Below are 16,988 nucleotides of genomic sequence, written 5' to 3' on the forward strand. Positions count from 1 at the left end.
AAGATTGGCAAGTAACAAGGATATCTCTGGTTTGATCCCTACTGATGGGGTGACTAGAGCCAGTCACAATGTCTGTTTCATTGCTTATGAACTGTGGAGCCTCTGTGAATATGAATGAAGATACTCGGGGTTAGTAGAGAATGGTGGTAAGTCCTAGCTGAGTAACAATGTACTAGTTTCTAGCAGTGCGTGAGCTCAGCTCGTTCCGATCTCTGGAGCAATGTACTGGATGGGCTGGGCTAAAAGAGGCTGCAAGTGAATTGCACTCTGTGTTTAGCAGGCATCCCACCTCTCCCGGAAGTTCCGGGAGTCTCCCGCATATTGATGGTGCTACCTCCCTGAAGTAAGTTTTTGGAGGGTGGGATGTCTGGTTTTGGCAAAATGCCGAGCAAAAGAATAACTCCAATGGAATGATCTTGCAGAGTACCAACTTGTTGTTTCAATCACAGTTTCAGCAACCAAGTATATTTACACAGAAATATTGGGTAGCAGCCAGGCCTGTCGTCGGAAAGGATGCTTGGCCCGTGCTCTCTTGGTAACTTGTGAGGTCATGAGCGTCTTTGCCTGCATCAAGCAAAGCTCTGCACTGTAGTGTGTACCAAGGAAGATGCTGTTTTGTCGAATTCAGGCAAAGGCTGATGATATGAAACTGGATAGGTTAAACCTCACATCTATTCTTCCTGTTCATAACGATCCCCCAGCATGATCAACTGGACTCTTGACTTCACAATCTACCGTGTTATGGCTATGCACTGTATCGTCCGCCCCGCGCTATTCTCCCAGGTAAACTTTATTCTGCAGTCTGTTAGTGTTTTCCCTCGTCCTACCTCAGTGCACTGTGGCAATGGAATGATCATCTGCTGAGCAATCTTTTCACCGTAGCTTCATACATCTGACAATAATGACCCAGTTTACCAATTTATCCTGATAAGGGATCGTAAGAAAAGCTGACAACACTTAAATTACCAGTGTCCAGGCGTGAGGAATCCTGGGTCACCGAGGGGAGCAATGGTAGGAATCACTGAGACAGTATTCATTACCTTCCAAGCATTATGGCACCAAGTCCAATGAGACACTCTGTCACTGTTCTCCACACTTCTCATTCTGGCTTCTTCCCCCTTCCTTTCCATTCCTGAGGAAGGGTCTCAGCCCGAAACGTCGACTGTTTATTAATTTCAGTAGATGCTGCCCAACCTGCCGAGTGTTCCTCCAGCATTTTGTGTTTGTGGCCCCCTACTACTTCCTTGGGCTGAGAATTCCAGATTTCTTGCTCTTGGGGGGTGGGGGGGGGGAACAGTTCCTCCTCTTCCCTATCCTAAGTCTACACACCCATGCATGATAGCGTAGCGGTTAGTGTAATGTGAGTCCAGTGGCCAGCGACCCGAGTTCAGTTCTGACCCGAGACAGCCTGCACGTTCTCCCCATGACTTATGGCTGCTCCAGATCTCTCCAGCATTTAGTGTGTGTTGCTCTGGATCTGCAGAATCTCTTGTGTTTATGGTACAGAGGTGATGGATAAGCTCCAAACATTATAAATTTCTCCCAAAGGGGTGGCGATAGATGCCCCTTTGAAGGGGCAATGCCAGAGGGTAAGTTCTTCACACTGAGTGGTGGGCGCATAGAACCTGTTGGTAGAGGCAGATGCACTGGGGCATTTGAAACCACCCTTAGGTAGGCACATGGATGTTAGAAAAGTTGAGGGTTATGTAGGAGGGAAGGGTTAAATTGACATGGAGTAGGTTAAAAGGTTGGCACAACGTTGTGAACTGATGGGCCTGTACTGTGCTGTAATGTTCTTTGACAAGAGAGGCCAGTAGTTTTCAACATGGTGCGGGGAGACATTTGGAAATATTGGAAGGAGACAAAATTTACAGTCGCGTGGACAAACATTCATTACAGAGGAAAGGCCAGCACACACCTTTTAAAGGCAAATTGCCTACAACGAACGTGCTGTTCTTTAGGTGAAGTAATGGAGAAATGAAGCTGATGTGGGTTTTCAAAAGCCATTTGAACAGGATGGGTTGGTGAGTGTGTGTGTAAAAAGTGAGTTGGTAAGGGAATACTACAAAAGCTGAGGAAACTCCTGAGATGTGGTGAGAGGGTGAGCAGGTTTGAACAGAGCATTGGGGTGTTGGGTTGGTCAGTTGTGTGGGACTGGGAAGATTGACGGTCACCCACCCCAGTGTTACAGTCTCTCGAGGGGGGGGAATAAAAATTCACCCTTGTAGAATTTACAAATCATTACCCAAAAATTTAGGGGGGGAGAAGACAGGATAAAGCTTGCTCTTACAGAATTTAGGAAGGGAGGTGGGATAAAAATAAAAATAAAAATGTTTTTCCCCAACTCAATTCTTGGCGGATGACCATCATCACATTACATCAAATGGGAATATATAGACTGTTGTGTAGGAACGTAAATCCCCTTCTGTAACGTGAGGGTTGCCCGCACTGAGGATGGGAAGGGGAAGGCAAAGTTGTGAGCAGCTGCTACGGAGGTACTTGAACTGGCACTTTGGCCTGATGTGACTTCTGCGTTGACAGGCATGTTTCACTATCAAAACTTGATATCAACATGTGGTTCCTGTAGCATTTTGAGCTCCTGTTCAGACTGTATTTGAGTCTGATGTAGCGTGTGCCTTTGAGAGTGAGGCTTCTGCCCATTATCTCAAATAGTTTATCCACAGGTCGGTGTACTTCCAAATACTCTGAATTCGGAATCCAAATCAGGTTTAGTGTCATTGGCATATGTCATGAAATTTGTTCAGAAATCTGGTGGGTGTTCCTGAATCATTGAGTGTGTGCCTTCAGGCTCACACTCAAACTTAAGTTCTTAACCCCGAAGTTTATTACCATGGGGCAGTATAAATATCGCGATTAATTTGAAATATTCTTGGATATTGAGATTTATTGTAATTTTATTTAAAACTGCAAATTTTTGGACTTGCTCTGAATCTGTCTATTAAAATAACATTCAGTTTTGGGTAGACTTATGCAATGCAGATTTGCCACTGGTAATGATTGATTTGCACGCAGCTCTCCATTTGGATCTGGGGAGAGTCTCAGTCAGCATTGAAATGTTAGCAAGAGAGAAATCTGGAGCTGAAGGTTAGAAGAGAAGGGAAGGATTAGCAACAATAAAAGATTTGGTTTGGAGTCGCCTCCATTGATTGTGACAATTGCTGCTTCTAGTGCAGGAAACTCAGGAAGCACATGTTGGTCTGTTAGGCTTGTACATTATCTGGGCCTCCTGATTGCTTCGGTGAGAGGTTTTTCCTGTTATTCAAATACCAAGAATTGTGTCAGCAATTAATCTTGGTCTCATTTACAGAACTTCACACTTAGTTTTCTTGCAGCTGCTTTCCTTGTTTCCATGAATTAGATGCACGTTTCCTGACCGTCTCTGTGAAAGCTAATGCTAACTTGGCTTGGCCCCGATCTTACTGACGCACAGATTGTCTCGAACCCATATCCTGAACTCTTTACTCCTTTTTTTTTCTCCGAGCCTCATTTCACATGCTCATGGTGTATAGACAGCAGCCTTCAAAGGTGACGTTAGTCGGCAAAATTCGGTGTTTATTCTGGCAGCAGAACACTGCGGTGCAGTAATAATTCGGGCATCTTCCTGGTAATGAGGGACAGAAATAGCCTTTCATATATTGGCTCATCAGTAATGAGTGGAATGCTTTGATTTCACTTAAATGGAAAAGTCTGCATGATTTTCTGTTTTCGGCTGCAAGCTTGGCACCATAAGTATGATCGTTCTGGTGTGAGGGGTGGGAATGCAGCTGCATTTCCATGTTCTGCTTTCTTCCTCTGCCAGTGAGACACTTAATTCAATCCTGTCTATAAACTAGTAAAATCCACCCCCCCCCCCACACTTATTAAAAATATCCTTTTCCCCCTACGTTACTAATCACCTGAATGTTGTTCCAAGCCAGGAACCTAAGGAGGGGTCTAGCTCGTGATGTACTCTGTGGACAAGAAGCTCCTGCCTGCGAGTTACAAGCTAATGAGCGTGCTGTTGCCATCCACTGTGCCTGCGCTGAACTGCCAGCAGCTCTGGCTGTAGTAGCAGAGATGCACTGGTGGGTCAGGGAGTGGGATCGGTGCCTCCTCGCACATAGCTGCTGCCCATACTATCCATTAGTTTGCTTGGATGCAAGTTCATGCCCTGATGAAGGGTCTTGGCCTGAAATGCCAACTGTCTATTCCCCTCCATAGATGCTGCCTGACCTGCTGAGTTCCTCCAGCATTTTGTGTCAAGTTGACCAGGGAAGCCTTTTCCTGTTCTCAACACTATACCTAGAAAATTCTGGTGCGGTGGGATCCATGGCGCTTGCTTCCAGTTACGCTGCTGGTGATTAGGGCAGCAATGAAGGTCCTCCATCTCCAGCAGTGTTCAGGGCTTCCTTCATTGTGTCAGTAGCTTCCTCTTGGTTTTCACTACCGTCAGTCATGCAAGTCCCGGGTGGAGACTCAGGAATACCGTCACACTCAGATGTAGAAGGATTCTTCATAGCTGTTTCCATAACGATTTTGCTTCACCAGTCAGGATTGTTAGCCTCGAGATGAACCCCTGAGGACCAGTGGACCACTCTTAGTCTGGCCGTTCCCCTTTGACCTGTTTGGTATGAGTGACCCTACCAACAAGCCCTGACTCTATCTCTGGGTTAAAACCATCCGACAGGGTTGTGGTCCTCTTGGAGGGTGAAGATGGCAGGGGCCAGAGGGTACAGTCCTGGCACGTTTCTACAATAGAAAGCAAAGGCAGAGGTAATATTACTAGGGCAAGGACCTGATGCTTTTATAAAGCCCATATCTAGCTGCTGATGTCACCCTGGTTTTGCTGGGAAAGTAGCGGGAGGAATTTGAATGTACAAAGATGCGAGCTTCATGTTTATCGGTTTGTCTGATGGTGTCTGTGTCAGAGGCCCTGGAATGCCAGTTCCCGTGGTTGGATGCCAATAAATGTGTCAGGGTGGCAGTTGAATGATGATGTGTCGGAAGAGAAAATTAGCAACGGGGAACCAGTAAGGGAAATTCATTGACATTCTAGTCATTTTCACACTAAAACTGTGCAGATTCAGTGATTACACTCTGATAAAGTTTTTACATTTCAGATACAAATTAAACTCTTGAGTAATTAGCTCTGAATGAAAATGCGCCAAAGCCTGGGAGATATTGTCACTCGAGTCTGTTATTGTGTACGGGAGATTAGGAATAAGTAAAATCTTGTTTTTTCAAAGGTATAAGAATGGGGATTTATACTTTTCAGACACCAGCTTTTGTTTGATGCCACTTTCCATTTGCTGTGAAGGGCCGTTTGCAGGAAGCCTTCACGTGACTGATGTGAAACGTTTTGTCTTGTTTGTGTGCAGGTCAGAGAGAAGCGAGGTGGAGCTGCTCCCTACTCCTCGCCCTGGCTCCGTGCAGACGGGCACTGTTGACTGTGCCCCGGATTCAGTTCACCAGGGTAAGTGATTGGCACTTTCCTTTCATTACTCATTATCTGTTTGTACCGCAGTCTGACTCTGGGGCGTTTCTGAAACATCAGAGGGATTCCTGTGAGTACCACACCAAATACCTTCCTCGCCTGGCGAGGCCTCACCAGCCCAATGATACTTCAGACAGCTGAGTAGGTGGAAGCAACCATCTATCACTCAGCAACAGTTGTGTGATGCCTTTATTAGTTCCTTTTGATCCTTGTGTCATAATCACTAATTGTCTCTTTTCTCTGTGAATGGTGTGGGTGTTGTGCTGAAGCATGCTCCATTTGTCTTTGATTTTTTTTCTTCCTCCTCCTAAATATACACATCAAAAAAGTTCCTGGAGGGCTGGGTGGGTGTCTGGAGTTGCACCCTGCTTGGCTGGTTTGGTGTGTGTGTGTGTGTGTGTGTAAGTGATGGGACGAGGCTGGAACCAGCAAAATACCTTGGCTTTTCATTAATCGTCATGTCAGACACCATTAAACAGCCTCAACGGGCCATTCTCCTGCTCCCAGGGTTGAGACTGCCTGCAAGCAAGCGGAGTGAATGCGTACCTCCAGAGAGATGGTTTACTTTAGACCGTCTTTAGACAAGTCTTCAGCTTGTTGCACGCAATTTATTTATTTTTGTAAATGTTTCTAAAAGCTACCATGGAGCTTTAGAAATAAAATTCAAAAGTAACAAACATCCTGCCTGACTCCAGCTGTGGTTAACCCTTCATTGCCTTGCTTAATCCTCTAGATGCCTTGCTTAATCCTCTAGATCCAGTCCTGTAACAAACCAGCCAACTGCAAACAGCAAGAACTGATGATGCCACCAGGTTGCACACTGTGTAATATTTATTTCAGTCTTGTCCTTTAACATGAGGGGGTCGATATTCACCTGGATTCTACTTTGCAGCAAAAGAGCCAGTGCTTTGTGCAGCTGTGATTGAGACCCATATCCAGTCTGTCATCTACACTTCAAACGCAACCCGATACTATGAATATCGATCCCTCCTTGCGATGAACAAAACTTCCCTCTCTTCCCCACTCAGACAATCCACTTCTTCTCACCTGCCTATTCCCCCCGCCTCCCCCCCCCGTCCCCTCCTCCTTCCCATCAGATTCCTCCTTCTCCAGCCCTTGACCTTTCCCACTCACCTGACTTCACCAATCACTTTCCAGCTAGCCTCCTTCCCGTCTCCCCACCTTTTCATTCAGGCACCCCGCCCCCCCCCCCCACCCCATTCTGAAGAAGGGTCTCGGCCTGAAACGTCGACTCTTTATTCATTTCCATGGACGCTGCCTGACCTGCTGAGCTCCTCCAGCATCTTGCTCGTTGCCCCAGATTCCAGCATCTGCAGTTTCCTAGTCACACAAAATGCTGGAGGAGCACGGCAGGTCAGGTAGCGTCTAAGGAGGGAAGTAAACAGTCGCTGTGTCGGGCCGAGATCCTTCATCTGGATTCACATCGGGGCTGCGCCTCACTTGATGCTCTATAACAGAGGGTGCCCAGCCTGGAATATATCGATCTTGAGGGACATGGTTATGGAAAATGTGTCATGTGGTGCCATTTCCCCCTACATGGCTCCTTATCCCAAAGCTCCTGCCTTTGCTGAAGTACTTAGACACAAAGTTTGCATCGATTTCCCCAACACCCACCCCACTTTGCTGTATTCCATTTCCCATTTCTATATCCCCCTGTAGCTAAAGCAGATAGCCAGCACAGGAGAGCCAGTCCTGCTGCCTCCTCAGTGTCGGAGCTCTGTTGAGTTCTCTTGGGCATGTTACTGCCTCTGTTGCACCCAGGTGAGCGTTGAAGGTATAAAATCCCTGGAAGCTATACAAAGCAGGAGACAAATGCATACACTCTGACAATCATAGAGTACGGTGACTTTAACTTGCAGATTTGGTAGGTGCCAGGAGAAGTGGGAGCAGTAGATATGACAGCAGTGTTATGCAAACACATTAACAGAGGTGGGATATGGACAGTGTGCAGGCAGATGGGGAAGTTTAAATCAGCACAGATGTCATGGGTTGGAGTGCCTGTTTCTGTGCTATAAACCTGCCCAATCAATTAATTTATGTTTGTAAATCTAATGAGGTTAATTGAACAAAAGAACCTAGCAACGTTGTGTACCCATGCACAGCAGAAATGGACTTTTACCTCCCCCCCCATACTGAAACAGAATAACACACATCCATCTTAGGGGAGATAATATCCATGAAGTATCTAACACCACAACATAATGACACTTTATCCGGGGTCCACGGCCATAAGAAAAAGTTCAATCTCATGCCACACAGTTGCCTCATTTTTGTGGTGTGCATATGCACCTGCAACTGGTGTCTAAAGTTCTATGAGTTGGCTGCAAGAATCTTAATTACATACCAAATAGCAACTTGCAGTGGGTTCCACATTGGAAAAAGGGAAATAGAAAGCAGCGGTTTTTCTAAACTTATGGAAAATTTTGAATGGAATCGTTTCCGTTGTTACTGAACAGGCCTGGATAACATGGTATGAGGTCAAAGTGATTAGGTCGTTGTCTTTAATTCTGAACAATGACTTGAGAACCTCTGGTTGTTCAGTGAAACTTGTTGATGGCAGCTGCTGAATTCTGCCAATTCTGCCTCGGTGCTTTTTGGTTAGGATACCAAAGTAGTAATTCTCTGAATTGTCACAGGGTTGAGAATACACTGGAAAATGTAATACAGATAAAGTACAGCGCTTAACTAGGTCACGTCAGAATTGGGTTTAATATCACCGGCATATGTCATGAAATTTGTTGTTTTGTGGCAGAAGTACATAATAAAAAACTAAATTACAGTGAGTATATATACATTATGTGTGTTAAATTAAATAAGTTGTGCAAAAAGAGGGGGGAGAATGTAGTGAGTTGGTGTTCACGGGTTCAATGTCCATTTAGAAATCAGATGGCAGAGAGGAAGAAGCTGTTCCCGAATCATTGAGTGTGTGTCTTTCAGGCTCCTGTACCTCCTCTCTGGTGGTAGCAATGAGAAGAGGGATGTCCTCGGTGATGGGGGTCCTTAATGATGGATGCGGCCTTTTTTAGAATGGTACTTCTGTAGAAATCTGCAAGTGTCTTTGGTCACATGCCAAACCTCCTTGAACTCCTAAAGAAATGTGCTGTAGCTGCCGTTGTGCCTTCTCTGTAATTGCATCAATATATTGGGTCCAGGATAGATCCTGAGAGATACTGATGCCCAGGAACTTGAAACTGCTCATTTTCCACTTCTCAGCCCTCTACGAGGACTCATTGCTAAAAATCCAACCCCAGAAAGACGATAGGAAAGCACTGTGAAGCCAGAAGTAACCCTCTTCTCTGCTCCCCCCACCACTGAGGCAGTGTGCATATTTAATCTGGCTGAACATCTGGTAACATGTCTCTCAGAAGCCAGTGCGGTGGTGGGTCACACAATTGCAGGCACTGGGAAAACTGCTAATTGAAGGCTGCTCTATCAATTTTCCTGACTTCACAATAACTTTTATGGGTTTTCTTTTTTAACTACTCCCTTTGGTTAGCCTCTGCAGAAGGAACATGCCTATTATTCATCTGACCTACTTAGTTCAGACTGTGTTTAATCAGGAGAAATGTGCTTTGGGGTTACTTGAGTGTGTTATTGAGCTTTTCTCTGGCAGTCAGCAGATGAGTAGGCAGACTCCCTTTTCGGTCAAATTTCCTTCCAGGTATTTTTCTGAAATTGACCATTATTTTGTGCCTTCCATTGACCAAAAATCTGCCGTCATTCCCTGCCACCAGCTTCCTTCTTGAGGGGGTCACTGGTACAGGAATGAAGCAGGGAAATGCCAAGTTTGCAGAAGCATTTTATTTTGTACAGTGTGGAACAGGCCCTCCCAGCCTAGCAGGCCACACCACAACCCACCTATTTAACCCTGGCCCAATCACAGGACAATTTACAATGGCCAACTAGACTGCAGGGGGAAATGGGAGCACCCAGAGGGAGCTCACGAGAAGGGCGTACAAACCTCTTACAGAGGACGGCAGAATCGAACTCCAGACTCTGACATCCCAAGCTGCAGTGGTGTTGTGCTTGCAGCCACGCCACCATGGCACCCTACGTCATTGTGTTGACACTTTGGGAGCCAGAGGGAACACGTCGTGAGCAGGGACTCGCTTTGTATTCCATTTTAAGTCCGGAAATGATTGTTTACAGATTTGCTCCATCTTGCCGTACACTAAACATGAAGGCTGAGTGGGTTTTGGGTAATTCGCAACCCCGTCAAAAATGTTCATGTGATTCTTGATCTGGTTGCACCTTTACTCGCTGCCTCACTTCTTAATATATCAGTCCTCCACTAAAAAAGTTCTGTTGATTTCTCTTACCCCTGGGTGTGTGAAACTTTCACCAGACCTCATAACCTAACTGCAGTGACTTTTTAATTGAATTCAACTCAATCTGTCTATCCCATTCAAAGTGAACTTCCATTTTTGTTAGATCAGGGGTTCCCAGTTTTTATTTTTAATGCCATGGATCAATGCCATTAAGCAAGGGGTCCATGGACCCCAGGTTGGGAACCACTGACCTCGATGTTATCTAGAAGGCAGTGAAAATCTCTTGGTGATCAGACATTTCAAATTGCAGCCGCAGTGAAGTGTCTATCCCCAAAATAAACCTCTGCAGTATTTTCCATTCTCAATTCCATTGATGGCTTCGAACCAGTGGGGTTTTTTTTTGACTCACAGCCCTCTTGAGGTTCCTTGTTCCCATTAGATCGACTGTATCCACAATGAACTGTAACCTGTGTACAGATCTGAATGAGTTGAATTATTTTCATTGGTCAGTGGCTTCTCCCAATTTGGTGCAATCTGCAAACTTACTTAATGGAAGGTCAGGCAGTCATTAAAAATAACAAGGTCCCTTGGTGCAAGCCTGGAATACAATGCCCCAGCAGTAACCTCTTAGCAGTATGAACATTCTCATCTTAGCTGCTTGTATACCAGTATTTCAATGATGCAGTTTATTTGTTCACCGATAGCATTTTAATCAGATGTAGGACTTTGTCAGAACAATTCTAAGATGGTGTGCGTGTCTGTGTCTGTTGCTCTGCATTTCCAGCATCTGGTAGAATCTCTTGTGTTCATTGTTTCATCGCCGCTTTTTCAGTGTCATCAACTTCAATGAAAAGCTGCTTCAGCTTGGCTAAATACAACCACCCTAACATGAATTTGTGTTGACTGACCTGTAACAAGCTCAGCTTTTCCAAGTATTTCTTCACTTTAATTGTCGTCGTTCCTTTCCGCGTCTTGTGGCGCATCAGGTGGCAACCGTGCCATTTCTTTATCATTTTTGTCTTTTTTTTTTTTTACGAGGCCGAGTTGCTAGCTCGAACCTCAACCCAACACGGTGGAAAGCGTGCAAGGATTTGAACCCGCAACCACTCCCCTCAAAGTCTGGCGCAGATGCCACTACACCACATTAGTTCGGTTGTAAGTTAATTAATGAAGCGTATTCAGTTCACACATTGAAACATTGTCATTTTGGTAATTTTAGTAGATGGTCTGTTGAAAGAAACAATGCAATCTTGAACTGAGTTTCTGCAAAAACTATTGACCAGAATTCTACTCCCATTAAAACTTTCTCATCTTCCAAAGCAATTTCTGGATTTAAAGAAAAATTATTTTTGTTGTCAGGAGCCGCACATCACTGCGCGTCAGAACAGCCCTACCACAAGACGGACCAGCTCTTCTCATCCTATGCCTGGTTTCATGGTCCAATCTCTCGATTCAAGGCAGCTCAGCTGGTACAGATTCCAGGAACTGAGGGTCACGGGGTCTTCCTTGTGCGGCAGAGTGAAACACAGCGAGGAGAATATGTCCTCACATTCAACTACCAGGGGAGAGCAAAGGTACAATACAAGAATCAATTTACCTTGCGCACATTAACATATTCATCGTCTGTGTGCAGCAAATACACATGCATTTGTGGCATTGCATTAATAAATAGGAAGTATAGATAAAAGTAAGAATGAATTGCAATGTGCACTTGGTCTTTGATTTCAAATGTTTCCCAATATCCTTTAAAACTAGGAGAAACAGATTCTGACTGCTGAGTTATCTTGGAAAATATGGTTTATGACCAAAAGTGGGGGAGAGGGGATGGGACTAATAGGATTGCTTCCATTGATGGGCTGAATGGCTATTTTCTGTACTGTATTGAAGAAAACAAATCTTTCTTGCTGTGACAAAGCTGAGACACAATATTGATCCCCAGATATCACCACTTATCACAAACTAGTTCAGCCAGAAGTAGCCAACTGTCCATGAATCCCTGGTGCCTTGATTTCCTGCTTGCCCAGGTGTTCACACACTGAGCTTCTAAAAGATTCCCATAACTTCAACTATTGTTAACCTAGTAACTTCATCTTTTGTATTAAATAATCGAGGGGCATTTATGATTGAAAGGCTCCATCCTGAGAATAAAGAACTTTGGAGGGGAAGAAATTGCTGAGGCCAAGAGATTGTACTTCAGAGCTGTTGGTATTGATGTTTTCCACCTGTTCAGGTCTGTGAGCTCGATTAAAAACAGATCTAAATGGCCATTGGAAGCAAAACAGAAGATTTTTTTTCTTCAGCCTTCACTGTTCTTATTTGTTAAGATACACAAACTAGTCACTGTTCAATAAGTGATGTGCAGTAATTTTGTCCAGCAATTGACAAATTTTGTTTTAACTTTTCAAGCACCTACGACTGCTTGTGACCGAAACTGGGAAGTGCCTCGTCCAACACTTCCGTTTCCACTCTGTCACAGAAATGCTGAACTATTTTGGAACATTTGCAATTCCCTTGGAGTGTGGTACATCTCGAGAAGTCAAACTATCTAGTTATGTGGTGGCAATTCCTTCACAGCAAGGTAAGACCAGATTTACATCTTAAGTGCAGACGTAAGATTTACATTGTAACAGCTGAAATAAAGACCTTGTGTCTTTATGGATGATGGCATTTCTGAAACTTAGTTCAAGCTTCATATTTGACAATTCCTAGTTTGTGGCAGGCCTAGCAAAAGGTCCAGAGTTGATACAGTCTATGGTTGTGCATGGACACACGCTTTTGATCTCTCACTTAAGTTCAGGTAATCACCTTAGGATTCTTTGATCCGGTACCCAGGAATGTTGACCAGTTTTTGCACATCGCGTGGAATCAACCAGTATATTACCAGTAAAATGGAACCTCCAGTTTTATAACGGAGACGCAAGACTCTGCAGATGTTGGAATCTGCGGAAGGAAAGGACTTGTCAATGTTTTGGGTTGAAACTCATCATTAGAATCCTCTGGCTAAGTTAATCTATTACAGAGGTGCATGACCTTTTATTAAATGCCATGGACCCATCGTGCATGGACCCTAGGCTGGGAACCCCTGTTCTGTTAGATAGTTTGTTGCTCCAGTTTTATGAGTCTGTTTTCAAGAACCCATGCAGAAGGAATGAATGTTACTACAACTTGTCTGAATAGATGTTATAATTTAGCTGTTGGATCATTGGAATTAATCGGAGCCTAATCTCTGAATTTAGGATTCTAAGGCAGTGGTAGCAGGTTGGGCTGTGATTAGAAAAAGGGGCAATTCATGAGAACCAACTGGATCTTTGTTAAAAGTTTTGATGGGATTCTGAAGGTTTTGATTGAAAATCGGAGGACTGTAACACATTGTCCATACTAAATTGGGGGATTTGCAAACTGCCTCCAACCAGAACTAGCTTCCCAGCCTTGGTGTCCACAAGTTCAAATCCCCAGAGCAGCCAAATGCTTGGTCTGCCTGCCACAGCTGGGATGAGTTGTCATTTCCGACCAGGCTTTCTCTGTCTGTACTGCTTTATGATAAAGCTTTCCATCTGTTACTGAGTGAAATCTGGCTGTTCAGTTCACCCAGTACAAACAAGCTTCCTTCCTGTTACCGGAACACTGAATGGTACTGGCAGCGATCCTAGAGTGGCCCGCAGTTCTGGTCACCTCGCCCCCAGCTGCAATCACTACTATGATGGTAAAACCACGGAGAGAGAGAGAGAGAGAGTCATAGTTGAAATCCAGCCCTTGTCCTGTACCAAACTGTTAGCATTTCAAACACTAAAGACCCCTCTGTACGTTACTGAGTCCAGTGTGAATAGTTTCGTATCAATATACTTAAAATTTGAGAAATTAAATCTGATTAACATTAGAGGCATGGGGTTGCATGTTGTTCGGGGGGAGGGGGGTTTAAAAATACATACGAGGCAAATGCAAAGGGCAAAGAAATCCAAGAGCAGAGTGTCTCTGATGGTGGATATTAGGGGCAGAGGTGGGCTTGAAGGCTGAAAGGGGAATATGTCCGAAATTTGGAAAGAAGCAGGGCTATGGGCAGAGAACAAAAAAGAAAATAAGTAGATCATATAATTCTACGTTTTGCAAAATGAAAGTTCTTTTCCAAAATATTCTTCCCAAAACCAGTTGTTCTTTACAGATAATATAAATGTCTGCTATCTCTTTGAGCTCTTTCTCCAGCAGCATTGTGTATTTATTGTTGGCAAATGACGGGTTGTTTTTTAGTTTAGGTGGGTTTCACTTGCTCCCCTCTTATGTTACTGTAAGTTAGCGAGAGATTATAACAGATTTATGCAAGTGACTATTATTTTTCTCTTGTGTAATGAATGAAATTCTGATCGTTTTTTTAAAAAGAAAAATACATTTCCATTAGCAGTTAGAAACAAGATATGCCCGTGTACAGCTCCTTTCAACACATTTTTGAGATGTTCCAAAGCATTTTATTTCTTCCCTTTTTTGTAAAGTTGGAAAAGTGATTTACCATAGCAAGTTCTCACAAATAACAGTATGATGTTAATGAGCAAGTAATATTATTTGAGTAAGGGCAGGTGAAGGGTAAATATTGCAATGACCAGATTTTGCTTCCCTACTCTTCAAAATAGTGCCATGGTATCTTTTCTTTCTATGTGATGGAGCACAGGGCATTAATTTAACAGAGTATTTGAAAGGTGTGTATCATTGATGTAATTCATCATCACTCTCAGTGCATCTGCGTGGCCACTGGCCCTTTGAGGAGAAGAATGCTTGAAGCTCAAGACTTGGTAGAGTGCACTTGGGTCTCTCAGTCAGCAGAGATCACTGCTGACATGAGGTCTGCCCACAGATGTCAACTCAAGATACTAAAGAGACGCCAGTGATGCTATTTCTGCAAAATTTCTCCAAATCCACCAGAAAGACAAGGGAACCATAAACCTTAAGTAGACTCATTTGGCTGCATTGAACATCATTCAGTCATAAGCCTGACACCAGACTCTTTATCAAAAAGAGTTGGTTCTAATCCCTATTACAGTAGGAGATCAGATGGAAGAAACAGTTCAGGGATGTGGTGAAAGCTTTGGGCTTTCAACATTCTTATGGGAATCTCTGGCCAAAACCACTTGAAGTGGGCAGGAGCATACAGGATAATACAAACCATCTCAAGTCATTCTCCAGGAACACCTCACAAACTTACCACCCACACCTCCCTTCTATCATTATCGCTTCATCTGTGAGAGAGTCTGAGTTTCCCACGTTGACCTTGTGTATCCAGAGTGGAAGCGAATCATCCTTCGTTCTGAGCGACAGCCTGACAAGGTACTGCATCTCATGTAGGTTTGTGTTGCAGGAATTGGATTTGAATTGGAGTGCTACCAACTAAGCTGACATAAATCATGGTTTAAAAGCAAGATATTCTGGATGCTGGAAACTTCTGTACAAAATTCTGGAACATTAAACAGGTTGGGCAATGAGAGTAGAACAGACTGCACATTCCAATCACTGACCCACTGGGGGAAAAGTTAGAAATGAAACAAGCTGTAAGTTGCAGCAAAAGGTGTAGGAGGAAAGAGGACAGGTTCGCTGGAATGTGAAGAGAACAAGTAGAGAAAATGTGGTGGAAACTTGCAGAGATTCCAAATTGTGATTTATTGTAACGATGTTTCTTCATACCAACCAACTTGCTCTGCACTTTTAGCTCTTTGACTTTGGCATGTATGCTTTGATAATTTTCCTTTTTGAAAAAGCCCTGTTCATTTCAGCAGAACTGGCTTTGTCAGAATGTGAATAGTTTCTTTGGTTGTAGCCTGGGAATCTAAGTGGCAAATGTTATGATGGAGGACATTTTTGGTGCTAAATCCCAGTGAGGTCAGTAACTCCGTTCCATCGGCAGAGGCTGTACTGTGGACTGATGGGATTTGACCAGACTGAAGTCCCAAACTTGACTAAAGGTGAGAAGTGTATGCTGATAATGACATTACAGTATATAGATACTTAAAACTACTCACACATTTATTACAACACAAAGACGAGGCTACGTGCCAGCTCCAAACTGAGCAATCCTCTGAGCCTCATTCACACTTCTCCTTTATCTTCCTCCACTAGAAAGTGAAAGGAAACATTAATAAATTTTTGTGCAGTTAGTTACAGAAACAGTTAGTGATTCAGATTGCTGATCTTTCTTTCGATCTGATGAATATTAATCCGAAGTCCAAAGAAATGCTCCCAGCTCTTTATGCGAAGTCACATCATCGTTTGCATCTACCTGCTCATCATTGTGTATGTATGTCACCAACTTGAAATGTCATCTCTGCTTCTGTGGCCTCAGACAATGCCTGACTTGCTGAGCATTGCAGCATTTTCTGCATTTATTTCAGACTTCTAGCATCAGCAGCTTTTGGCTATTACATGAATTTAGCTTATATCTTTCTTGGCTACTTGTTGTTTTTGTGGTCAGTCAGCTCTCCTGGGAATGGCAAGAGTAATGAGAGGAAGAATTGATGATAATGAAATGGTGAGACCGCTTGGTCTTTGTGTAAAATGTACCACGAAAAACTACAGGTTTGTGTAGATCAAGAGTACTTTACAAAGTTTTGAAAGTGTGACGAGTGTATCAGTTTTTTCTGAAAGAGACTGTTTTTGAAACCTACTTTCACAATTTAAAATCTTGCTGTCTGAATATATTAATTGTAGACTTCTTGAAACAATCAAGAGTAGATAGAGAAATTATAACAGTTACACTCTGTGGTTTATAAAGTAACAAATACTTTTCAGAAAGTGAGATGTCAGTTTTGCAAGGAATTCAATAAAAGGCAATAATCACAAACATTTGATAACATAAAAGCAACTGAACACTTTATATCAAATCTTAGTGTAATGTTCATTGACTCTTGTGATTGTAACACAATGTATTTACTTGATAATGAAAAAGCATTTCCTGCTACAAATGTCAATGAATTGCAGTGTTCATGATTAAACCAGTGACATCAGTTTTAATGATGGGTGACCATTTTTCTCTTTTATTTGGTGTGGATAGAATTTGGCCATTGCAGCCATCCCACATTCAGCTCCATTGAAGTGAATTAACCAATTGGATTGTTGCTAAAAATTACTTCCTATTTCAGCACAATGTTGTTTCATTTGCTGTAACCCATGCCCTCAAATATCTTTTACTGTCAGAATTCCATTTTCCCAACTACATTTCTGCATGT

The 16,988-nt window shown here is 43.4% G+C and overlaps 1 protein-coding gene across 8 annotated transcripts in view; it reads left to right on the top strand.

Annotated features, from left to right (window-relative positions):
• sh2b3 (SH2B adaptor protein 3) overlaps positions 1–16,988 on the top strand; it is a 178,918-nt gene that overhangs the window by 148,513 nt on the left and 13,417 nt on the right. For all 8 annotated transcript variants that reach the window (XM_073065653.1, XM_073065658.1, XM_073065654.1 and 5 more), the window contains 3 exons: positions 5,379–5,473; positions 11,143–11,357; positions 12,190–12,361. In XM_073065653.1, coding sequence (XP_072921754.1) covers positions 5,379–5,473; positions 11,143–11,357; positions 12,190–12,361 — 482 coding nt within the window. The remainder of the gene's footprint in view (positions 1–5,378; positions 5,474–11,142; positions 11,358–12,189; positions 12,362–16,988) is intronic.

The sequence above is a fragment of the Hemitrygon akajei genome, chromosome 14 (assembly GCF_048418815.1).
Source record: "Hemitrygon akajei chromosome 14, sHemAka1.3, whole genome shotgun sequence".
Taxonomy (NCBI): domain Eukaryota; kingdom Metazoa; phylum Chordata; class Chondrichthyes; order Myliobatiformes; family Dasyatidae; genus Hemitrygon; species Hemitrygon akajei.